Below are 26,265 nucleotides of genomic sequence, written 5' to 3'. Positions count from 1 at the left end.
GAGCAAAATAAGTTTCCACTTACACGCTTGGCGAATCTGTGTATGTCATATGCTTAGGGCCATGAAGCAAAACTGTGTACTATCTATTCATCTTTGAAAGTATTACATGAGCCGCAAAGAACTAAGATGCATTTTCTTTGGCATGTGTGAAACAGCAGTGTGGGAGTGGAGGTTACAAGCAAAAGAAAAGTCAGAGCTTGTCTGTAAACCCATTTCCTGTCTGCACATCGTCTGAGATAACAGAGATACTGTTATGTATGTTTGTATAGCCTGCATATATGTATGTCTTATATTTATTTGGTCTGTTCATTTAATTAAGAATTCTGTCATCATTTACTCAACCTCAATACGTTTTGTTAGCAGAGGACATATATGTGGTATTTTTAATAATAACCTAAAGTATTAATAGAACCCCACTCTGGAACTTTCTTAAATTGTGTTTAACTCCTAATTCCACATGCTTCTTCAATGCACACACAGTTAACCATGGCTTGAGGCCATTGAATCTTGACAGCTGGTGGTTCCAGCGCATGCGCAGAGCAGTCACAGAGAGGAAGCGCGACAGAGCAGTAGCAACGGACGTGCTGCGGCTGATATCCCCTGACACAATTATGTCTGTCTCGCCACCGCCAGTTTCTCTCAGGTATCCGTTTACCGGAGCCTGAATGGCGTTGGTAACTGTGCAGCGGTCGCCTACTCCAAGCGCAACCTCCAGTCCGTGCGTTTCGGTAAGTGACTCGCATCTTTTTTTCTCTCTCCGACACCTTCTTACCGCCTCGGTACTTTTGGGTTCATTTCCGCTGTTTCCTATAGTCCGTTTGTCCTCAGACGCTACAGAAATACGCATGCGTGAATTATAGACTCGGAATAACATTGTTGTCCATATGGCTCAACAAATATCTGGCGAGAGTGAGACATGGGCTGTATTTCAACCGTGGACATTTTCTGCTAAATCTACCGGTTGTTTGTAGTGGCATCCCACAGTCAGGAAGTGTTTTGTAATAATTGGTCAAATGACTATATACTATGCGGTGACTCAAAGCTTCTTTTTGACAATGTATCAAATAGTTCATATCCATATGCAAATTTGACAATGAAGATGTGATTGGTCTTTAAACGAAAGTCATTTTGGAACCAGGAAGTAAACACAGCTGTCCCCTTAAAATCCTGATCCAGTCATAGTAAACAGTAGGATAGAGAAATGGGATTATAAATGTGTAAAAACTAGACTCAAAAGCAGGAGGCAGCACAAGGGTTTAAAAAAAAAAGATTTTCTTATTAGGCACCCCCTCATAAAGCACCAATTATATATATATATATATATATATATATATATATATATATATATATATATATATATATATATATATATATATATATATATATATATATATATATATATATGTGTGTGTGTGTGTGTGTGTGTGTGTGTGTGTGTGTGTGTGCATGTGTGTGTATATGCACTGTACAATTTTTTTAATCCATTATTAAATATATAAGCCTTAAAGAGTAGTTCAGTTCGGATTTGTGTGGCTCTTCAAAATGAATATAATTTAAAATTTTGAAACACATTTTTTTTTACTTTTCTTTTGTTTAAAATTATATGCCTTTTTACTTTGTTTCTTCCTCAATACAAGGTCAGTTAATATAATAAAATCATTGTAATTAATTACAAATTCCCAGACAGCTAGCACAACACATTTAAGAAATATTTAAGAAATTAGCTTTGACAGCCATCTCATTCACAACATTCGTATGTTGTTTTGTATGTGAGGGTAATAAGCAATATATTATAACCTAAATCATTCTTACCACTACTGTTGAGTGACATGTCAGTCTTATCTGTTCAGTTGCTGAAACTGTAACCATGTTGCTGCTGGCAAAATCTGGGTCAGTATTACAGAGGTTCGGTTTCAGGTTCTAAGAACCAATATCTACTTTCACTATTATCTTCTTGAGCAGTACACTTCAAACAGACTTCCAATCTGTTTGATAAACACGTTCAGTGGACAAGTATTATCTCTTTTATTCAATTTTGTTGTCTGTCTAAGATCTTGTATCATGTAATACATGTGATAAATCTAATGTGAGAGTGTCTAATGTCTATCTAATCCAAATCCAAGGTCTTGTTCATCTCCTGAAATTTGATTTCTATGGTGCACCAACTTAATACTAGTCTGGTATTGCTTTGCTATATTGTGAACTAACTATGCTCTTATGTGAACTGTGCTCATGACTAATGTATGCATTGGATAGTCAAATATTTTGGAGGTCTGGATTGACAGTCATTTGTTGCTCAAAACCAAATAATTCAAACACAGATTTCATGGAGCGAAACATTTCCATAATGCAAAACACTGAGCTTCCATTTGTGTTTATGCAAAATTATTCCCATCTAGGGTCATGTCTGTCCTGAGTTGCATGAAATAATTTGTTCTGTGATAAACCCGTCTGCATTCAATGTATTTCCAAACATGGGAATCTCTGTCTTGTAGATGTAATGCATTTCAAATTAGGCCTCATACTAATGTGAGTGATTTAGAATTATTATTCTACACAAGTAGGCTGGTAGAAATATCTTCAGCTTCCTGTCAGCTTTTATCACACTTTTTCTTAATATGTCTGTGTTTTGCTATCTGGATAAAGATGCTATGCTACTCTGAACTGTTTCTTTAAAATGTATTGATCACTGGCAAGAAAGCTGCTTGAATTCTTAGACAGATCAATAGTAGGAGTACAGAACAGGACATTAGCCAAACAAAATGTAGGAACCAGTTAATGCATTTGTTCAGGTTATTTTTCAGTTTATGAAGCAACTGGCTGATTCTGTATTTTCGGTATTTAATACTATGTATATAATTAAGTTGTGGTTGTCAATAGAGCACCAAAGCAGTATATACTGCAGGGCATCTGTCAATCAGTGTTTGAGCTTTTCATAAAATTATTGTGAAATGTAAAATATTTTAAAAGAAAAATCTAACAATTAAGTAATTTTAACTGAAACTTTTGGAGTTAAAATACAACGCTCAGTTTTAGTGGATGCTCTCTGCATTAACAGATTTTTTTTTTTTTTATTAAAGATTGATTTTATGCTAATCGTACATTGCAGTTTCATCATAATGTTTAGCCTAAGAGTTACAACCAGAGGCGGTATATTATGCTACAGATCAATTTGAATAATAAATCAGTTTCCTTTTATTTATTGTTTTAAAGGAGTCTGGCAGTGGGGAAGATGACCGCCGATCTCAACCCAGAAGGTAAGAAAACCTCATTCTGAAACCTTTTTAAAAGAGCCTTGATGTCATAAAAACCAGTACTTATAAAGTCATAGACTATAAGTCTCCTATAAGTTTCCTAGTTATATACTTCAGTATCACTGGACCTCAGATCTGTTTTACAAAACACTGTTCTGACAGACAGACATATATATATCTTTTTAAAATCTTTAAAACACACATAGATGTACCCAAATTCCTTTTACATGTTTAAGATATAAAAAAAAGTTAACCATAGGCTGAACATATCTTGCTAATGACTTCTGCATTATTACAATACAGTGCTTTAATTTATTGACAGAGAGTACAGAATCTCTGACATTCATGATGTCATTAAAAAGTCGAAATTATGTAACAAAATCTTTTCCTTAGGCTGTTACAATGTTACAAGATCATTTTCTCTAAAGATATCGTAGCTCTATATCTCAGATCTCAGAAATCAATAACATGCTGTCTTAAACTGAGACGTCACTTGCTCTTGTCTCATGCGGACAAGCACATTGTTTTCGCGGTGACATTTTAATCAGACATCCTTAAAATGTAAAAGACCAAAAGTATACTTCCATTTTTTTGGCAGTGTATCGAATGTGATGGGAAGTTCTCAAATGTCAGTGTCAATGAATATACCGTCAGATATGTAAGACCTCTGTAATAACACAGACATGCTGTAAATTGACAGGTCATTGCAGTGCAGATCTAGTTTCCATGGACATTATTATCACCATTGCTGGGACATTATATGAGACCTGCTTTGAGATCCAGTCATGTGAAGTTTGACAGTTATTTTGAGACAACTTGATGTGGTTTTTCCCTGTGTTGGTTTATAACCGAGAATAAACAAGTTCAGCCAGTTTGGTCTTTACTCAGGTTTCCGCAAAAGTTGTTGATTTAGAGCTTCTGCTTCCCGTAACATTTTCCATTTTTTAGCGTAGTCAACAATAGTATATAAAAATTCTCTTTCGCTCTTATTCTCTCTCTCTTTACTGTGTGTGCATGCATATTTACATCACTGTAAATTAGTAATTATTTCTTTTAATATAGCAGCAAACAATATTTTGTGAAATAGGTTTGACTAAAGCTGGCACAAAACGCCTTGCTATTCTTATTTCTGTGAATGTCGTAGAAAAATATTCTTCGGTCTGAAGGTACTCGAGACAGTTTAGTATATTCTGATTTATAAAGAAGTGGGACTGCAAGCAATTTCTTTCCACTGGAATAGTTTTATTAGTCATTGCTGAAGGGCACCAGAAGGGTGAGTAGAGCTGCATTTAGAACAAGTCAAAACAGAGATGGAGACGGCTGTCAGTGAAAACATGGGAGGGAGTAGGATGAGACTGGTAGATTAAATATTGTGTTTGCGGTATTGCAGAGATTAGACAAGTACATTCATGACTGATCTAGCATATAATGTATTTTCAGGTCAGCGTAAAGTAATTGTTTTACTTTTTATTAATAGATTTTACTTAGTGAAGCTTGTACTTACTTGTCTCTAAGCAGGAAACATTAGACTGCCCTGAAGAAAATTAAGACTTGTTTAAGCAAGTCTGAGAAGGGTAAAAAGGGCTCAGAAGAGGATTTTTTCTTCCATAGAGATTAATCTTCCATTGCAGAATTGAGTATTTATTGGGAATCTTGAGTCAACGCATTTACTAATCAAGCTTTTTCTGTAAGATAAAAAAGATTATGTTGTAGGTCACCTTAACTTGTTTTAGAGGGATTTTTAAAAAGTGTATATGTGTATGTGTGTGTGTGTGTGTGTGTGTGTGTGTGTGTGTGTGTGTGTCTGTGTGTGTGTGTCTGTGTGTGTGTGTGTGTGTGTGTGTGTATCTTTTTTCTAATGATTTTTAGGCTTTTTTAACGAAGATGTATTAATTGGTCAAACGAGATAGTTATAGTGTTACAAAACATTTTAACGATTTTCAATCTGATTTTGCGATATATTTCAATTAAAGGCTGTTTAAAAATAATATGTTTTCAAAATGTAATAATAATTATAAATGTTTTGCCAAATACGCCTTGAATGATCATGTTACACTGAAGACTTCTAAACATTTGGCATTAAATTTGCCATCACATCATTACATTTTAAAACAGAAACATCAGTTTTATTTTTTATTTTTGGAAATAGTAAATATAGTAAATAATTAATAAATGCAGCATTCTTTTAAAAACATTTAAAATAAAAATGTAAACAGTAGTGTACAAAGTGTTTTTTAGATTTCATTAACTTTTTGATTGTACAAATAAATTTTAGAAACCAGTATATATATATATATATATATATATATATATGTATATATGTATATACAATATATGTATGTGTGTGTGTGTGTGTGTGTATATTTATTATTTCAGATGTATAAATGGAAACTTTCTTCTGTGTGGAATACATATTTACACAGTCAGTCACGTTTTCTGATAACATACTGTAGCCTTTTTGATGTTCTACAGGTGCTGTTGAGCATTTTTTTTTGTATGAACAGCTGTGTTTTATATGTGCTACTGATAATATTCCCACAATTTCTGAGAAATCCCCTCCACACACACACACACCATAAAAAGAGCGTAATTGGAGATGTCTCAGGGATTTTTAGGGTCAGTCTTTCATGTAACATGACTACTGTATGCAAAATACAAAGCCTGATTCCTTTGCAGTAAAGCAGTGGGCTATGATGTAGATAAAAAATAGCCTAATTAAATTAGGCATGGTCCATAAAATAAAGTTAACTAGGTTTTTTTGCATAATAAATCCCTCTCTGAAAAGTTATTTTCTTTAAACAACATTACTGCTGTTACAATGTCTTGCAAATTACATTAAATTGTGAATCATTTTCTTTAAACAGAAGAACACGTATTTAGTGAACACCCTAACGAAGTATTTCTGATATGAACCTACAACCAGCAAATTACTGAGGACTACCTCAAGACCACTTTGTTCACAGGACATTCAGACAACTCAAAGAATAATACTTAGATTTTACCACCCTTGCTAATTAACTAAGTTTTTACAAACAATATCCCAGTACTCTACATAGGCGCTCTTTTCTAAATAACTATTATGACTATTATTACGATCTCTAAGATCGTATCAAATTGGTCCTCATTCCATTCTCCCATGTGAGCTATGCCCTAATAAATCCAGTTCATAAAACCCCTTTGTAAATTATGTCCTCTTGGTCATATTGATTATACTGTTCAGTCAATATGAAGCGTGTATACTTAGATTTGCATTTTTTTAGTGTGAGCTTGTGCTACTGTCACAAATGTATTAACAAAGCTGGCAGATGTGTATTTACATGACAAATGCTATTGCTTTTGATATCGTTAGGTGGCAATGTCACTTTGAAAAGAATAATTTTTGTCTGTTCACATGCACTGTAAAATAAATCTCTTATGTCTGATCTGCACTTTATTGCATGTAAGTAGTTTTTGGCTTTTTGGTTTTATCAGTTAATTTTAATCTTATGTTTTGCCCCAGTTTTACTTTTTACTATTTTATGCTCGATATTTCATGTTTGCTTCATGGTGAAAGGCAGCAAACTGCCATTTACTGTATTTACGGAACATTCATAGTCATATAACAATAGTCTTCTGGTGGTGTACTTTTAATCATTTTGAATTTGAAGTAATTTGACTTGTGAGATTATTAATTAAAATTTATTCATATACAGACATTCACTGACAAGGATCCGCAAAGTGCTTTACAAAAAGATCAATAAAACAATACATGCAATCAAATACACAATAAAATCAGAACCAACCAGTGACCAAATATCACAGAAATTTAATAACAACCTAACCATACTGTTGATTAAAAGCTTGTCCAAAGAGATGTGTCTTTAGATGTCTTTTAAAAGAATCAAGAGAGCACATAGTTCTTAGTCTTTGAGCGAGAGAGTTCCAAGATGTGTTCTAGGAATAGTTAAAAGTTCCAGATCAGAAGACCTTAAAGGTCATATGATGTTGCTAAAAAGAACATTAAAAATGATCCTCTTTCTGAAACTCATGACACAAAAACAATAAAAGTATTTGTTGCATCCAGTATGGACATAATTACTGATTATAATGACTTAGTGCTATCTTTTCATTTGCCATGTAAAACATGACCATGTCTGCATTCATGATCAGGGAAACAACAAATAACAAGCACTATTCTACACCACTCAAACGTTTTTCAATAATAAGTAGCAAATTCTTTAAATAGGAAAATGTAATGTTAATTATCGGTTGTGAGTCACAAGCACCAGACTGTCCTGTCCAGACTGTTGAAACTGCCCCACTTATTGCCCTGGATATAAGAGGCTGCCTGACCATGCAAGGCTCTATAAGTAATAACTTAAACTTGAAGCATTTTCCTTGTATAATTTCTGAACATATATGTATAAGACAAGTTTGTAAAAGATGTAGTTGTAATTTGTGCATCTTTTCAGCAAAGATATTTAACAAGTAATTTGTTTAACATTTACATCCTGTCGACAACTTCATGTGTGGTGCACTCGCAATAAAATATTCTTAAAGAAAAATTACTTGAATCATGCTATAGTTAAATTTTCAAGTTGCTTATTCAGATGTATCTTTTTTTTTTTTTTTAATTCCACCCCTATGTATGTGAGAGAATCCGCACAATTCAATCAGTTGTTTTTATAGTGTTGATTCATCCAAACGCCTCTTAATTGGCCAACATATTTCTAAGCTAATCAGAAACAGGTGTGATTGTTTAAAATGCTCAACCCTGTAAAATGAAATCTGATGCAGGGAGAGCAGATGTAAATGCAAAGTCAGTGCTTCTCATGTTTTACTTTGGTTTAATGTGCAAAAGAATTTTGTTCCCCTTTTTGCAAATTTGTTATTTTTTGTTCATTTTGAGTGCCTGTTCATTTCCAACTAAAGTACAGAAAAAAACACAACTAAACAAAATCATTCATTTCTGATCAACCTTGCTGCATTTACATTGACAACAAATAATAAATAATTCTTTGCTAGTCATTTATTTTATAGGATTTACTTTTGTTTGTTTATGCAATTATCAGCCGTATTTGTGTTTTGTTGGCCCTAGCAACCTGTACCGGTTGAAATACATTGCCATAGCACGTTGTCACGTGACCGTCAACCTAAATGTTTACACAGGCCTTGTGTTTCACCTTTGGTTTAGGATTTCAGTAGCTTAGTCACTCACAACAGGGAAAACTAGGTAATACAAAGGGCGAGTGCGACCCATGGGAAAAGACCTATCCTGTCCCCTACCAAGGGCTCCCATGATTGCTATCAATACCAAGGGAAATTCCATCATCTTTCCTGTGTTACCTGAAAATAGGACAAACTCGATCAAACAAACACACTCAAACGCACACATATAGAGCTAATAGCTTGTTTAAAAGCACTTACTGCAGTTTCCTCATTTTTATTTCTAGCTTCCCCCCATTGTATAGCTGTTTCAGTGTGTAGGGCTCATGTAGTGTGAGGTTATTATCACATCAAATACGCTTTGTTGTCTGATTATGTTAGACTAATTAATAGTCATTTGCCAATTAGTTTGTCATACAGATATTGAAAATATGTTTCAGTTTCTGTTATATTGGAATCAGTTTCCCAAAAGCTCTAAATCCAGTTCACTTGTTGACTCTGTGGGTTGATAAGGAGTCTGCTGTCCACCAGAGCACATGTGTCCCGACTCCGCCCACGATCTCAGTGTCTGCCTGTATTTACTCGCAGAGCAGATGGATACAGCAGAGATCCGAACTGAGAATCTACACAAAACAACAACAGAAATATATGTCGTTTTTAACAAGTTACCTCTGAATTTGCTCTGAATAGGTTTATCCAATCAGTCGCTCTGTTGCTCAGAGGAACTTGAGTAGTTGCCTGTGTGTTGTAAAAGGATGGGAAAGCTCCAGTGAGGGTTTCCTCACCACTGTCTGACATAAAAGATGACTTTAGCTGGTTTGGAGACTGCTTTAAGTACCTCCAGAGAAGGCTTGTCAACACACAATGGAATACAAATACTGCTGCAGAGCGGATTAATGTACCAGGACAGCATCAACCAGTTGTAAATTTGAAAAAAATACCTGAATATTTTAATCACTGTAGTAAATTCTTTTTTAGCACTTCTCTTTTGTCTTTTACCTTTTTATCTTTCATTTTTCTGTCATAATTCCGTCATAATTTTTATTTTATTTTGATTATTTTGGGAGTTCTTGTTTTTTAAATATACTTCATTTATTTCATTATTTACTTTAAAGTACATTTTTTTAATTCACTTAATTTCAGTTCTTTTTCTTTTCTATCACTCTCTCTCTCTCACACGCGCTAATTCCAAAGTTCAGTTATATTGCGATTCCATTGAGCTCTTTATCTGTGATGACAAAACTTCCTGTAATGAAGAATGTGCAGTTTACCAAGGAACCAAACATAAACAATGTTCAGATTTTTTCAATCTGAGAAGAATGTTACATGAATGTTGCGTATGTTGTGCCACATGGTGATTAAGGCAGTCAAAACAAACAAAGTATAGTCTTGCACCTTACATCACTCCTGCACCGTCTTCCTGTCCTCAGTAAACAGGAAGTCCTTGCCACACACGTTTTTATCATTATGCAAAAATAAAACATTAGTTCCTTTTAAGCATACTGCCACAGACCACACAATCTCTTGTGTGTAAAAATGTTTAAATTTGACTTGAATGTCTTTGTTGCAAAGTGTGATCTGTGGCTTTTTTTTGTCTTTACATAAATGTTATTAAGCAGTTATATGTAGAGAAACGTTTTTGTAAATGTGCATATTGTTTTGCTTCATATAAATCAACAAGATCAAAACTGATTTAGAAATATGCCGGGCTGCTTTTAATAATTACTCAATCTTGATGCTGTCAATGTACACACATTGATGAAGTGTTCAGTTCAGCAATACACGTTTGTCATCTCGTCTTTCTTTCTTTCCCCTCCCTTTTCCTGCTGTAACACACAAACCACTGCTTAAATGAAACCATGTGTCATACAGTGCGAACAGACAGACGACCGTAGATTGAAGTGTGGTTGGACAGTCATACTGCCACTATATTTGTGTGCTGTTCTGATTTTGTTAGTTACTGTGGTGGGCATTCGCGGAATAGTTTGCACATTTCAAAAATTATTTTCCAGAAGGACTTTTGGGATTTAACTGGGAACTTCCTCACTGAATCTATTCAGATTGCTCACTCCCTCTCCGAACCACAGGTTATGATGTCCCACTCAAAATAAACCAAGAACTGTTACTCGGTTATTTGTTTCCTTTTGGAAGCCAATATATCAATCTAATTCAATATATCAATCTGCTAGAAACCTGTATACCTTGTTTTCTTCCATAAATTATAAAAGGAAAACTTTATTGTCCATAAAATGACAGCGGAAGAAAGCTGTCCAGCTCCAAAATGAAAAAAAAAAAATCTACATTTTTGTGTTTTCTTTTTGTATTCTACTTTTCTAAAGCAATTCAATAAAAATGTTTGATGAACAATTAGAAATTTAAAGACCTCATAATTTTTGATCAAAACTTCTGTTGAAACAACAGATCACATTCCTATCTGCTGCAATCCAATCAACAACAGTGGTGGATGTTTGATTAAAGCAAGACCCCATCCTTTTTTGTAATCAGTTTTACTTGTCACTATACAGAAGGAAAGGATGTGTGATGGTAAATCACAAATAAATAAATGACAAACACAAACTATCCAGTTAAAAAGTAAATAAATCAGAACTATCCCATACTATCCCAAAATACATATTCATAGTGCAGTTTAAGTGCTGTTTTTATATATTTTGTGTTTATATATATATATAGTATAGTGACGGGAGGAGCCAACGACAGACACAGTGGGCGTGGCGTATATATATATATATATATATATATATATATATATATATATATATATATATAATAAAAAAAAAAATTATTATTTTTATTTTTTTACAACATTATTATTATTAGTATTGTTAAAATTAAAAAGTTATTAGGCCCAAATATGCAGCAAAAACAAATTATAAGAAACAATCCTTTGTAGTTGTTATAAAAAAATAATATAACAGGTTCATGATTAACAACAGATCATTAAAGAGATGTGACAGACTTTAGACACACAGTCACATGTGCATACTCCCATAATACTTCATTCTCACGCTTTCAAGCCAACCTACAATAACACCCTCATAAAAAGACATATGGTTATGCACATGACTCAAAACAACAGGCACACATGCACTAAATGAATCCGTGCTTCTCTCACTTCTCTGTTCTCTCTGCTATTCACACTCGCTCTTGTTTTACAGTTTGCATAGTCTGAATGTCATTGATTGAAGGGAGATATGTTGCATGGGATTATTCAAAGAACAGAAACTCGCACACACAGATCCCCCAGCTGTCGCAGTGATGGGGAACAGAGTGTTCTTGTTTGCGTCCTGCACAGAGAGTTCGGTGTGTGAGCTAATGCCCTCAAAAAGGAGTCCTCCCATATTCCCCTACTGAACTCAGTGTCTCATGTTCCACTCGGGATGTAAAACCCATCAGAACTCATAGAAAAGACAGAAATAACAGTGTTTCTTTTGCATAATAGACATGGTTATGATTGATGTCTTCCTCTCATGGCTTGTTTAAGAAGTAACTGATTTCTAGATGCAGTCAACTGCTTTTTAAATTTCAATAAATAACCTTAGAGAAATGCACCAGCATAATTAAATACGTTTGTTTTTCTGTTCTGTAGATGTTTACATTATGTCTCTTGATTTTAACTTGGTTTTAATGTTTTGCTGATCATACAATTGTGGTCATGTAGTCATATTTTGCATTGGAAACTATTATAGTGTAAATTATGTGACAAAACAAATGTTCAAAATGCGTACACCAACATTCAAATGTTTGGGGTCCAGAATACTTTTAATAATAATTTTTCACAAGGGACTTTCCTAAAATATCTAAATATCTGTAACACAATACCTGTCTTTTTGTCAGAAGTTGCAATTTAAAATAAACGTTGTCTATTTTGAAATGTTCTAAAATGTAATTATTCCTATGATTACAAAGTGTCACATGATTGCTCAGAAATCAAACTTATACTAAAGAAACTTTTTTTTTTATTGTTAAAGCAATAGTTCACCCAAAAACAAAAATTCTGTCATCATTTACTTACTATCAGATAGTTCCAAACCTTTATGCATTTCTATGTTCTGCCGAACACAAAGGAAGATATTTTGAAAAGTTTGTAACCAGGCTGTTTTTTTTTGGTCACCATTGACTTTCATAGTAGGAAAGAAATACTATATAATAATAATATTATACTTTATAATACAATGGAATAATATTTCTCATAGTTATATTGCATTATAAGTCTCATATCTTTACTGATGTTACTTTACTTAGTTACTTAAAGCGGACAAAAAACACTAATAAGTAATAATAAAGAATAATAACAATATTATTTTTTCTAAAAAAATAATATTGTTATATATATATAAATTATTATATATATATATATATATATATATATATATATATAATATATAATTGTTGTATATATATAAATTGATGGTGGTTTTTAGACAGCTGTTGATAAATAACTGCAACTACATGTCTACTAGCCTTCATTAGAGTAATAGTAGTTAAATAAATGCTAAATATAACACTTTATTTTGATGATTTATCTACAGACATAGAATGTGAACATTCTAACATTATAATACCTTACAAATACTTTTTTAATGTATTATGAATATGTGCTTCATTGAAATCCATACTGACCCCAGACCCTTGAAAGGAAATTCAACTATATTTTAGTTTTCAACTATATTTACTTTTTTCTCTCTTTTTCTGTCTTCAGCATCAGTGAAAGCTTCCTAACAGTAAAAGGTGCTGCCCTTTTCCTTCCACGTGGGAATGGTTCCACTTCCTCCTCCTGCTCCTCCAGAATCACAGGACAGCGCAGCAAACATGCAGGTAAGGGCATTCGTCAGACAATGTGCAAAATAGGCAATGAAAAGGATGTGAATGTTAAGATTTAATTAACTATTTGAACTTTTGGAGCAGGGGACCTTCAGCAGCACCTGCAGACAATGTTCACATTACTGCGGCCAGAGGATAACATCCGTCTGGTGAGCACCACACACACACACACACACACACACAGTAACTGGCTCTGTACAAAAATCTAGTGAACTTCCCATGGAGGTCATACTTTTTGGGCACAGTTTGGCCAAAATAAGTCCACATTACATGAATCCTTCACATACTTGAGAATCCATAAATCATAGCATAAGCATAGCATAAGGCTTATCTACAATACTGCTAAAATGTTTTTTTTTTCTCTACTATTCCTTCAGGCTGTGCGGTTGGAGAGCGCTTTCCCACAGTGCACTCGTTACATGGTGGTGGTCTCCACTAATGGGAGACAGGACACCGAAGAGAGCGTGGTGCTGGGCATGGACTTCAGCCCCTCCGACAGGTTTGCATGCGCTGCTGCTTGTACTGTTTAGTTAAACCAGTCAAATATAGTAACAATAAATAATTACATTCTGTGTTCGTCGCAGTTCCTGTTCCATAGGTATGGTGCTTCCTTTGTGGAGTGACACACGGATCCACCTGGATGGTGACGGGTAGGTGTGGCAAATCTGTTAAAACCTAAGATTCTCCTGCAGGTTCAGAGAGTGTTTCACTTCTCTTTTTTTTCTTCACAGGGGTTTCAGTGTGTCTACAGATAACAAGATACACATATTCAAGCCTGTTTCAGTCCAAGCCATGTGGTGGGTGACTATGCCTTTTTTCCTAAGATTCATTAAATATGTTTTTATTTTTATTTGTAAACAAAATTTTATTTATTTATTTTTTCAGATTTTAAAATGGAAAATAAATATATTTTTTTAATTATTAAGAATTTCTTTCCACTCATTTACTTATTTTGCATTTTTTTGTTTTGTTGCATATTTTGTTATTTTTATTTTAATAAAAACAAACTATGTATTTTTTTTTTTTCAAGTAAAAAAAAAGATGAATTGTCCACCTTTTGCTTTTTCAACTCGGAAGTAAGCCTATGCGAGAGACTTGAGGTTCATTAGATGCTATAGGTAAATAACAAGGATAATAATTTTTTAATATCAAACAGTTAAAAATAGCTGGACGCGGATGAGACCGGAAGCTAGACCCATAGAATTTACAAATGGTCACCCATTTTTACATCAAGAAAAAGGTGGATAATACTTCTTTTTTTTGGCATTCAAATGATGAATTTGAGAGCTTATTATCATTGAAGTGTTAAATCAGTTGACCCAAGATTCATGTTATCTACAATATGCCGTAAATTTGTTGCCTTTAAGGTTCTGTTCTAATAATGATGATGGGATATTAAAGACTGATACTGTACCAAAGAAACACTTTTAGTATTAGTCCAACCCTGATATGGTAGCATGTTTTGATGTGGAGCACCTTTTTCACTCAGGTCTGCCCTGCAATCTCTTCATAAGGCCTGTGAAGTGGCCCGCTGTCATAATTACTTTCCAGGTAGCCTCTTCCTCACCTGGGTAAGTTACTACCAGAGCCGGGTGTCTTCAGATCAGGCCCGCATCAATGAGTGGAATGCCATGCAGGACGTGCAGTCCCACCGAGCAGACTCTCCTGTGCTCTTCTCTGAAGTGTGAGTACTACTTTCTAATGGTCCTGCCACTGAGCAAATTGACAGCAGTTTTAATGTATCATAGAACTTTTTATTTTAGAACAACATCCTCTCTAAATATAAATACATATGGCTAATAGATAATCAAATGTATATATATATATATATATATATATATATATATATATATATATATATATATATATATATAGATTTGCACACATCATTGATTTTCATCAAGTGCGAAAATTTAAAAAGAAATATGTTTTTTATTTTTTTTTTGTTTTTGCTTTGTATCTTTAGGCCAACTGAGCGAGAAAGAACAGAGAGACTCATCAAGACTCGTTTGAGAGAGATCATGATGCAGAAAGACCTTGAGAACGTCACCTCTAAAGATGTATGAACCAAATGATTTATTTCTTCTGTAAAATCTTCTCAGATGCACTTTACTCACCAGTTGTACCTGCACACATACTTCTGTTTAGATCCGCACAGAGCTGGAGATGCAGATGGTGTGTAACCTACGGGAATTTAAGGAGTACATTGATAATGAGATGATCGTCATTTTGGGGCAGATGGACAGGCCCACAGAGATTTTTGAGCATGTTTACCTGGTGAGTTATGTCACCAATACATTTTAAATATACATTTCGTTTACATTGTACCATAAGTCTTTTTTGGATTGCACATAATTATAGGGTTCTGAATGGAATGCATCTAATCTGGAAGAACTGCAAAACACCGGGTGAGTTTTTTTTGACATCCTCATCTATAAAAACATACCTATAATACTTGCAGTAGAGGCTACTTTGCCAGACTGTTAGTCATAAACCTGTGTTATTTTTTTATTATTATCTTTGCAATCTCTTCCTGGTGTTAATAATTACACAGATTCGGTTATGTCTTTGTGTTTGCTATCAGGGTGCAATACATCCTTAATGTGACGAGGGAGATCGATAACTTCTTCCCAAGCCTATTTGAGTACCATAATATCCGGGTTTACGATGAAGAGGCCACAGACTTGCTGGCTTACTGGAATGACACTTATAAATTCATCTCTAGAGCCAAGTGAGTATGAATAAACTTGTAATGCTCACTTTGGAGTAAAACACACAGTTTTTCTTGTTGTAATTGTTATACAAAAGATGTTTATTAACAAAGATTTTATGCTTTTTCTAAATACTTATGTAGCATAAGTATTTAGAAAAATTTGTTAAATCAAAATTACAGCATTTGCATTATTTTTTGCTCATTGCTCATTTCGAATGAAAACCCGGGACTGTCCCAAGTAAATACCAAGGTCCAGAAAAGTATGAAAGATGTTATCAGAATAATCCATCTGTCTTCAGTGGTTTAACCACAACTTTATGAACTGCTGAAAAAACTTTTAGTACGGAAAGAAAACAAAAATAATGACTTCAATGATATTCAACAATTCTGCACCATAGTGTCACTGTAGTGCCATTTTTGTGGAGAATCCACTGGATGCAAATAGCATCAGTGATGTTATGAAATTGAATTTTGCATTAGAAAACCAATGAACAATAAAATCCAAATCCAAACATCCAATACACAACATGAAGGAATACTCATAAAGATGCACTAATAGCAATACTGAAGAACTTATCAAAATTACTGCACTTCAGAAGTAATGTGAACACTTCTATTAGTATAAACGTTTGAAGGCTTAAAGTTTCTTTTTGTTTCTTTTTGGTTTTAGATAAAGTCTTTATTAAAATTAATTGTTAACCTGAGTTTCAGTTTTGCTTCACCAAAAAATGTCATGTTTACAGTACTAGTACTAAATCTAACTTTTAACACAAGACTAAAATAATACCTACAGGAAAGCAGGGGCAAAGTGTCTGGTGCATTGTAAGATGGGCGTTAGTCGTTCGGCCTCCACTGTGATTGCATACGCCATGAAGGAGTACGGCTGGGACTTGGAGCAGGCCTTTGAGTATGTTAAAGAGCGGCGAGCCGTCACCAAACCCAACCCATCATTCATGAGACAGCTGGAGGAGTATCAGGGAATCCTGATGGCCAGGTAAATGAGTCATTTGAATGCGTGTAGTCATGCGAATAGCAGGAAATGTCTGTGTGCGTTTAAATGTTTAAACCTGCAGGTATGCCACTCACTCTAAGGACCGCAGACACGTTCACTTCCATTTTAATGACATGTTTCTTTCACAATTGATTATAGGGCTCTGATTGTATTCATTGAGAAGTTACAGTGGCTGTTCGACTACATTCCACTTATTAACTTGCACGTCTTTGATTGTGTGCTTGCGTCTCAGAGGTTGTAGGTATGCATGTGCAACCATCCACTTGCACTTCCTGTAAAATCACTGAATGGGATTATTCATGTTTTTTTTTTTAGGTCTGACAAAACCGCTTAGGCTGTAAAATACTTGGTTTTTTTGACGTCTGTTTGACAGCCATGTTTTCATAATTTATACATTAAATTTTCCATTGTGTTTCTGACACATCATAAGTGATTCAAAATTTTATTTGTGGCGTACACAGCGGTGGTGGGTCATATTGTTGAATACTTAATATTTAAAAGGCAAGTGATCATACAATAATGTTAAAATCATAACTATGACTATTGCAGAGTGACTTTTTTGCAGCTTGGTTTGCAAAAATGGTTTGCAGGTTTGTGCAGCTTAAAGTATACTACCATTAAAAATTTTGCAGTCTGTAAGATTTTTTTTTTTTATCATCTTTTTAAGATTTTATATTACAAGGATACATTTAAACTGATTAAAAGCGACAATTCATTTGTGGTGTTAAAAAGTAAAAGAAAAAAATATAGTTAAATGTTTTGGTTTTGAAAAAAATTAAGAATTGATAATAATAATGTTTATATTGTGTGAATGTGTTACTACAATCAATTTTCACTTAGCTGTTAAGAGCAGAGAGTGTGACAAAAAACAAATGTGCTGCAAGTCCTCACCTGCAGGACTGTTATAATTCAGTAGTTTTCATCAAAAATAGCATTTCTTTACAACAAAATATTAATAGTGTACAGAAGAAAAAATACAGATCATGTGATCACTTATAATAATTGAATGTTTTTCTTAATGTAAAATATCAGCAAGTTATATATATAACACTTATCAGCAACCAAAATATATTGTAAATGTTTTGTTTACCCAAACATTCCTTTTCTCCAAACTTTCCTTTTCTAGCAAACAGAGACACAATAAATTGTGGCGTTCCCATTCGGATAGTGATCTGTCGGAGCACCATGAGCCACTCTGTAAGGCCACAGCTGCACAGTCCCTCGGACGCTCCAATTCCCGCAACCAGACCTTCGGCCAGACGTCGCCCTCAATACAGGAGCTCCTCCAGACTCTTGCACCCACCTCAGCCAGTGCTACTGAAGCTAAGGAGCGGAGAGAGTCTGATACCACATCTTGGCCAGATACACACATTTACAATGGCCTGGGGAACCCAGACAACAACCTCCATGAACCCACAGAGACCCCTTCCTTCCCCAGACCCAGGGCTGCCACTGTGGTCCCAGAGGCCAGATCCGATGTCACCTCCATGACTATTGCAGAGACTGTCCATTTTGGTGGTCCTCATCCACCTGCCGCTGTACATAACCCACTCTTGTCCCCTAGGGTTCTCTCAGAGCCAAAGGCCAAGCAAGGTCTATCTGAGCAGCCTGAGGTGTCAGATCTTGTGCCTTTGGAGAAGGGTAGTCCAAAGGTGCTCATATCTGTGAGCGTTAGGAGTAGGACTCCTGAGCCATGCACGCAGACCCCGGATTCTTTAGGGCTGCAGGATCTCAGCCAGCAAGTGCCTAACATTGGGACAGACTGTGCGGGGCTAAGTTACAGCAGTGATGAAGACCACCACCCCAGTGCCACATTACACAGAGCTGGGCTCTCGACCACCCCTCCCTTGACTCTAAGCACAGACCGCATTGACTTCTTCAGTGCCAGAGAGAAGTTTCAGGGCCTTTCTCAAGAGGGTCAGATCCGTGGGACTTCTGAGCAGGCAATGCAGCAGATACCTCGGGAAAAAAGCCCGAGTATAGAGACAAAACGGCTACTTCCTGACAACCCTATCAAAGAGGAGGAACAGAAAAAGGTACGGTGGTGTTACAATTGTGGGAATGTGCAGTCTTGCTTTTTTTTTGGAAAGTTCTCTAATAGAGATTGATCATTTAATTATTTATTCACTCTCAGGTCATTCCAAACCTGTATGGCTTTTCTTCTGTGGAACACAAATGAGAGATAACTTGAATAATAAAGACAATTAAATAATGCAGGTTTGAAACGAGATGAGGGTGAGTAAATAATGGCAGTATTTTGGACAATATGTCTAATTAGTTCATTCAAAATGCACAAATTAACAAAGGAGTTTATATAATAATTTAATGTTAACTCTCACTGAAATAAATGAAACCTTTATTAATGGCTATAGATGCTTATTTAGACAGCAGAACAAAGTTTTGAATGCGTCTGTCTTAATATTATGTTATCATCCTGCAGCAAGGGAATAATGTTCCTGAGAGTAAGTGCCAAACTTTATTAAAGTCAGGTTCCGTTCCCATACTGTGTCTCATCGCAATCATGTTTGAATGAAGTCATGTCCCACACTGCCACCCTCTGTTGATGAGAAATGTTGCATGGAATCCTTCATCTGTCATGGTGTTGATCAGTCTGCTGCAGTTGCATTCAATTGTCATGCACAAATCAGAGTAAAAGGTGAAGTGTGTGATATTTTCATTGTGGAAAAACTTTGTTTAATGTTCACCAATTTTGTTATACATAAACATTTAATACTAGCTATTTTTTCCATATTGCAAATTTAATTTCTACAAAAAATTGTAAAGACTTTCCATCCAATGTGCACAAGAGAACCTTTGACAAAATATTACATTTTACATTTACATTTTACATGTAGTCATTTTGCAGACGCTTTTATCCAAAGCGATTTACAATTGAGAGTACAACAGCGATTCATTTTTTGAGAGACAAACAGACAGAGTAAGTGCTTATATCACCCAGTCACAGGGAGTGTTCAAATTAAATTAGTACATGCCAGAAGGGAAGGAATAAACAAGGGGGAGATAGAGACAGTGAGAGTATATATATATATATATATATATATATATATATATATATATATATATATATATATATATATATATTTTTTTTTTTTATGATGAGGTCAGGTATTGCTGAAAGATGTGAGTTTTCAGCAGTTTCTTAAAGATTGACAGAGATCCAGCATTCCGGATATGTACGGGAAGATCGTTCCACCAGCCAGGAACAGAGAACGAGAAAGTTCTGGAGAGTGATTTCGAGCCTCTTTGAGATGGTACCACGAGGCGTCGCTCGCTAGCAGATCTCAGACTTCTAGAGGGTGTGTAGATTTGTAATAGTGAGTGGAAGTAGACTGGTGCCGAGTCTGTGGTTGTTCTATATGCAAGCATCAGTGCCTTGAACTTGATGCGAGCTGCAATCGGTAGCCAATGTAAGGAGATAAAGAGAGGTGTAACATGGGTTCTCTTGGGCTCATTGAATACCAGCCGTGCTGCTGCATTCTGAATCATTTGTAGAGGTTTTATTGTGTTTGATGGAAGTCCAGCCAGAAGAGCATTGCAGTAGTCCAGTCTAGAAATGACAAGGGCCTGGACAAGTAGCTGCACAGCTTGCTCTGTTAGAAAGGGCCTGATCTTTCTGATGTTGTGTAATGCAAACCTGCAGGATCGAGCAGTCTTTGCAATGTGATCTTTGAAGGTTAGTTGGTCGTCGAGGATTACACCAAGATTTCTGACTGAGGTTGATGGGGTAATTGACGAAGAACCTAGCTGGATGGTGAAGTCATGCTGTGTAGTTGGAGTGGCAGGGAATACAAGCAGCTCAGTCTTTGTCAGATTGAGCTGTAGGTGGTACTCTTTCATCCATGCCGAGATGTCCGCCAGGCAACCCGAGATCCGAGTAGCTACCGTTGGATCGTCTGGATGAAAAGAGAGGTAGAGCTGTGTGTCATCGGCGTAGCAGTGGTAGGAGAAACCGTGAGCCTGTATGATGGGGCCTAGTGATGTAGTGTAAATGGAGAAGAGGAGGGGTCCAAGAACCGATCCCTGAGGAACCCCAGTGACCAGTTGATGTGCTGTGGATACTTCTCCTCCCCAGGCCACCCTAAAAAACCTACCAGTGAGATAGGATTCGAACCAACGAAGTGGGATCCCAGAGATGCCCAGTGATGAGAGGGTAGAAAGCAGGATCTGATGATTCACAGTGTCAAAAGCAGCAGATAGATCCAGCAGAATAAAAACTGATGATTTGGATTCAGCTCTTGCAGTCCGCAGGGCTTCCGTGACTGAGAGCAGTGCAGTCTCAGTTGAATGGCCGCACCTGAAACCTGATTGGTTATGGTCCAGTTTGTTGTTTTGCGAAAGAAACAGTGATGCCTGGTTGAAAACCACTCTTTCAAGTGTTTTCGCTATGAATGGAAGAAGAGAGACTGGCCTGTAGTTATCAATAAGGGAAGTGTTTAAAGTGGGCTTTTTGAGCAGTGGGGTTACCCGAGCCTGCTTAAATGCTGTGGGGAAGGTGCCTGTGAGGAGAGATGTGTTGATGATGTGCGTGAGTGCCGGCAAGACTGTGGTGGAGATTGCTTGCAGAAGATGAGAGGCTATGGGGTCTAGCGGACATGTTGTTGGATGGCTGGAGAGGAGAAGTTTGGATACTTCTGCCTCGGTGAGGGAGCAGAAGGAGAAAGTGGAGGAATCGGTGAGTCGATGTGGTTGGTTGAAGGTTGTGCGTTGGGGGGGCTGAGAACTGGCTACTGATCGCTTTTGTTTTGTTTGTAAAGAATGTGGCAAAATCGTCAGGTGATATTGACGTGGTGGGAGGTGGTGGAGGGGGATAGAGCAGGGAGTTAAATGATCTGAAGAGCTTACGTGTGTCTAAAATATAAATGGGAAGGCCACTGTGGCTCTTTATTAATTGTATTTGATGTAATAAATTACAATATTAAAATAAATTAATTTAAAATGTACTAAATTACTTGCAGCATAGAATGCTCTGATGAACTTCCTGCTTGCTAGCTTTAGACACAAGATGTCTTATGCTCATTTCTGAGAGGCCAGTCATTTGAGATGCTTTGACTGCATTTCAAAACATGTTTTCTTTTATTCTCTAAAGCATTGGTCTTTAACTTAATTCCTGGAGTGCCACAGTTCTGCACAGTTTAACTTCAACCAGCTCCAAATCACACTTGTTTGGAATTTTCTAGTGATCCTGAAGACCTTGATTAGCTGGACCAGGTGTGTCTGATTAGAGTTGGAGTGAAACTGCAGAACTGTGGCTCTCCAGGAATTAAGTTTGAGACCAGTGCTCTAAAGCCAACTATGCATTCACTAGACTTGTTGATGCAAAATCACATGGCTTTTTTATACGCATTGAGGAATGTTTTTCCACCACCCAGAGTACCATAGCAATTACATAGTAACTTAATGGCAACTACCAAACACCCTAGTGTCAAAACTGTGATTTTAGCACAGTCAGGCACCACTCACATTTGTAAAGTTCCACTTTTTATTGAAATTGTACACTTCACCTTTAAAACACAAAATAATGCAATTATATTTGCACTACAAATAACCATTTTATGCCCCCTTGTTTATCTGCTACAGGAGAGCTGCAGTGCCTCAGTCCATAACACAGTTTCAGAAAAGGAGTCCATACGGCACAGTGTAACCCCTCCCCCCTCTCCTACCAGCCAACCTGTTTCCAGTAGCAGCAGTGAGGAAGAGGAGTTCACACAATCAGCAGAAGCTGAAAAGGAGAAGGGGGAGCAGGGGAAGGACCAGCAAAGTGACTGGCCAAAGGGCACTGTGCGGCGAGCCACCAGGGAGCTTGAGCAGAAGATCAAGCAGGAGGTCTCGTCAGTGACACTGGTGTCCTCGGTCCCCGCGTGTCCCTCACGACGCTCCCCCGTCAACACCAGCAGCAGAGAGAAAACTGAGGAGACCTCATCCCACACACACCTCACACCTGATCCAAGCACTGTGTCAACACACCATCACCAGCCTCAGAACAACATGGACAAGGTGGAGAAAGACGAGAGTCTTTTGGCTGATGAGGACAGAACGGGAAGAGAGAGTGAGAGACGACTCAGGGAGGGAGAGCGCATGAACACCGGCCTCACGCACTCAAGACAAAGCCATTCCATTTCAGCTAGCTCCTCTCTGGCCATGGTTCTACAGCTGGAGGGAATCACCGAGCAGGAGAGTTACACCGACTCCGACTGTCCACCGGGACGCTGTCCAAAAGACATGAGAGAAACCTGGGAGACTCTGAAAGAGCTTGGGGCATTCCTCTGGCAGGTGAGTGGCTGCTCGGACAGACGGCTCAGCCAACCGTGGTCCAGGAGAGAGCAAAGAAAGGGCCGGGCTGCGTGGGAGAGGACCAAAGAGGTGGAGGCTCGGATCCGGCAGGCTGGCCTGACCCCACCCTCAATGATGAAGCGCTCAGCCTCGTTGGCCAAACTGGGGTCATTGGAGCTTTCGCCTGTTGACCTGAGCGAGCTTGACTTAAGTCCTGCCTTACTCTCTGCTCCCACCAGTAAGCCACGTTCCCACTTGTGTAGTGATGATACCTCAAAAAAGAAACGCGTTTTGCCCCATTGCACTCCTTCTCTCCCTTCCTCTTCTGGCTCTCCTGTTTCTTCCACTGGATCTCATGTGCTCGGACACTCAGAGAATGATGATGAGACTGAAGAGGCAGAATATAGTGACTGTGACGTCATGCCTATGTCACTGCCACTCTCCCCACCTTCCAACCAGTGTTGGAGGCGGGATAATGCACAGGATGCAGCAGGTTATGCCCCGTTGCCTGCTGCTGCTTTGATACCCGTGGCAACACGCCAACAATATGGGAGGACACATCCCCTTCGGAGACTTAAGAAACGGACCATTAACCCTTACCACACTATGTGACTTTTATTCTGTATGTGTGCGTATACGTGTGTTTGTGCCTGCCAGTGTGAGTTTGTGATTAAAGAGATTGTTCGCCAAAAAATGACATTTTCATTTACTCACCCTCATGGCTATCCAGACCTGTATGACTTCTTCTTTCGTGGAACGCAGAAGATGATGTTTTGTTCCTTACAAATAAAGTCAATGGGGTCAGATTTTTGATCCCATTGACTTCTATTGTATGGACAAAAACATTCCGTTAAAATGACTTTTTTTCCACAGAAGTAGTCACACTGGTTTTGGTTGACATGAGGGTGGGTAAATGATGACAGAATTATCAGTTTTGGGTGAACTATCCATTTAACTTGCCACGCATACCTCATTGGGCCTTATCTAACTGGAAATCAAACAATGCGGATATCTTAGAGCACAATGTGATTTGAATGTTTTTGGTGGGGTTGATGGCCCATAGAATAGGAATCATGTAATCCTAACCCATCATTTGAGTAGAAAAAAAATTGCTGCTCTTAACGAACAATGAAATGTTATGACTGATATACTTTTTGCACAGTGTCTATCAGGTCATTCTTTGCATACTATGGTAATACATTACCATTTCATCCTTTCCGTTGTCAGTCTTTTATCAAAAACCACAATGTTCTCTACTGAATTGGATTCTGGAGGTGTGTGTGTGTGTGTGTGTGAGTGAGTGAGTGAGTGAGTGAGTGAGTGAGTGAGACAGAGAGAGAAAGATAGAGAGTGAGTGTGTGTTAAGGGTTGAAGGTGAGCCATAGACGAGTATGTTTAAATGCATTCTGAAATGAATGACGTAATTGTGAGTGTACAATTATTACAGATGTGAGATTATTAAGTGTGTGCATGTTGGTTTTAATGAGAATGGGATCAGTTCTGTGGTACTTGTAGAATGTAGAGTTTATGGGCCTCAGTCTGTGTATGTATATTCTGTGGATGTGTATGATATGTATAGTTTACCATGGGTGTGTGTGCATTTTCCGTCTGTTTCCGACTTCGGTGCAGTTTCTTCCTTCAGAATCTTCTGTTTTGTTGAAGACGACAAAAAAGATACATGGGGGATTTTAATATGCACTTTTTATTATTGTTTTAATTTTTTTAAACTGTGGTTTGTATTCTGGAAGCATGTTCGCAAGAGTATGTATTTAGAGTTGCTTGTAAGGGTCGTTGTACAGTGCAAAAAAGAAAGAAAACTGAATAATGTCTTTCTGTTTGTCGTAAGACTGGAAAAAATATTTTCTCTTTTTATCGTGCTTAAACTGTGACAATTAAAGATAATTTCAAACTGACAAATACTTTTTGGGGTGTGTTTTTTGACCAGGTTCCCATAGTCAAAAAACCCTGTAATATTCTGAATTAAAAAGTGTTTTTTGTTTAGTTTTTTTTTTTGTTATATACATTTCTAGTTATTCTAGTTAAAGAATACAGTAGTTCTAGTTTGTCCGATAGAAATTGCTCTTTGTTTGTCCACTATTGGCCCAATCTCTAAGAGGGAACCCTGTATTACTCAGAATGTATTACTTGTTCAGCTAATGTTTAAATGATGCTTGCTACACTTTAAAAACGGAAAATATCTGCACATATGATCAATCATTATATAACAAATATAGTCAGAATCATTTAGTGATAGATCATATTTTAACTTAAACCCAACAAAAGTTTGTCCGTTTTTACATTGTACAACAATGCAGTAACTTCAAGAGGTATCACCTTCAGGAGGTATGGCAGGGGGACTATAGCAGATGTGTCACCTGACTACCTGTGCGATTGATTTTTTTTAAACATCCATACAATTGGTGTGTACTTAAATCAAGGGTGTGAAATGCAGGAGTTTATGCTGTGTGCTCATGGCCACCTGACCTCAGTGTGTGCTCTCACTGCAATCTATAGCCCTGTCACCGGCCCGAGAGAAATAGCCCGACACAGACAGCCATTTCGAAAATAGACCAGACCGCCTTGACCCCCCTGCCAATAGACTATGGCAAGCCAATTTCACATTTAACATGATTTAACATTAGTATAGTTTGTAATCCTAAAAGTAATTATATATACATGTATATATATTTAATATATTTCTCTCTCAATTTCATATAAAAGCAAATGCTATTTTGTTTTTCGAAAACAAAACTTCATGTCATATAAAAGGTGCAGACAGAATATATATCTTTGACCTGGTCGGTTTCCTGGCCTCCAGGGCTGCAATACACTGTTTTGCACCAACAGCTGTGTTGCATGCGCTTTAAAATATTAGTGAGCAGAATCACACAGACCAAAACAAAAACTAACATTCCAACACAGAATGCAAATATCAAAATAGAACATCTGTAAATGTCTGTAAACATCTGTAAATTTTTTAAATGTCTTGAATGAAATTGAAGTTGAAT

At 36.8% G+C, this 26,265-nt stretch overlaps 1 protein-coding gene across 2 annotated transcripts; it reads left to right on the top strand.

Annotated features, from left to right (window-relative positions):
• The first annotated feature begins 535 nt into the window (after positions 1 to 535).
• Positions 536 to 25,170, top strand: ssh2b (slingshot protein phosphatase 2b). 2 transcript variants are annotated; one of them, XM_043221369.1, is made up of 15 exons: positions 536 to 728; positions 3,214 to 3,257; positions 13,120 to 13,235; positions 13,326 to 13,390; positions 13,619 to 13,740; positions 13,826 to 13,891; positions 13,973 to 14,038; positions 14,731 to 14,925; positions 15,208 to 15,301; positions 15,390 to 15,518; positions 15,603 to 15,649; positions 15,826 to 15,972; positions 16,748 to 16,948; positions 18,093 to 19,002; positions 22,565 to 25,170. In XM_043221369.1, exons 1-15 carry the CDS (start codon positions 666 to 668, stop codon positions 23,867 to 23,869), a joined length of 3,570 nt encoding a protein of 1,189 aa, XP_043077304.1. In that variant the 5' UTR covers positions 536 to 665; the 3' UTR covers positions 23,870 to 25,170. The 2 variants fall into 2 exon arrangements, with proteins under 2 accessions (XP_043077304.1, XP_043077303.1); XM_043221368.1 differs by lacking the exons at positions 536 to 728; positions 3,214 to 3,257 and adding an exon at positions 9,015 to 9,321.
• The last annotated feature ends 1,095 nt before the right edge of the window (positions 25,171 to 26,265 follow it).

Source organism: Puntigrus tetrazona, chromosome 21 (genome assembly GCF_018831695.1).
Source record: "Puntigrus tetrazona isolate hp1 chromosome 21, ASM1883169v1, whole genome shotgun sequence".
In the NCBI taxonomy this organism is placed as follows: domain Eukaryota; kingdom Metazoa; phylum Chordata; class Actinopteri; order Cypriniformes; family Cyprinidae; genus Puntigrus; species Puntigrus tetrazona.
The sequence above is the reverse complement of the archived record's forward strand: the minus strand, read 5'-3'. Positions and strand labels throughout refer to the sequence as shown.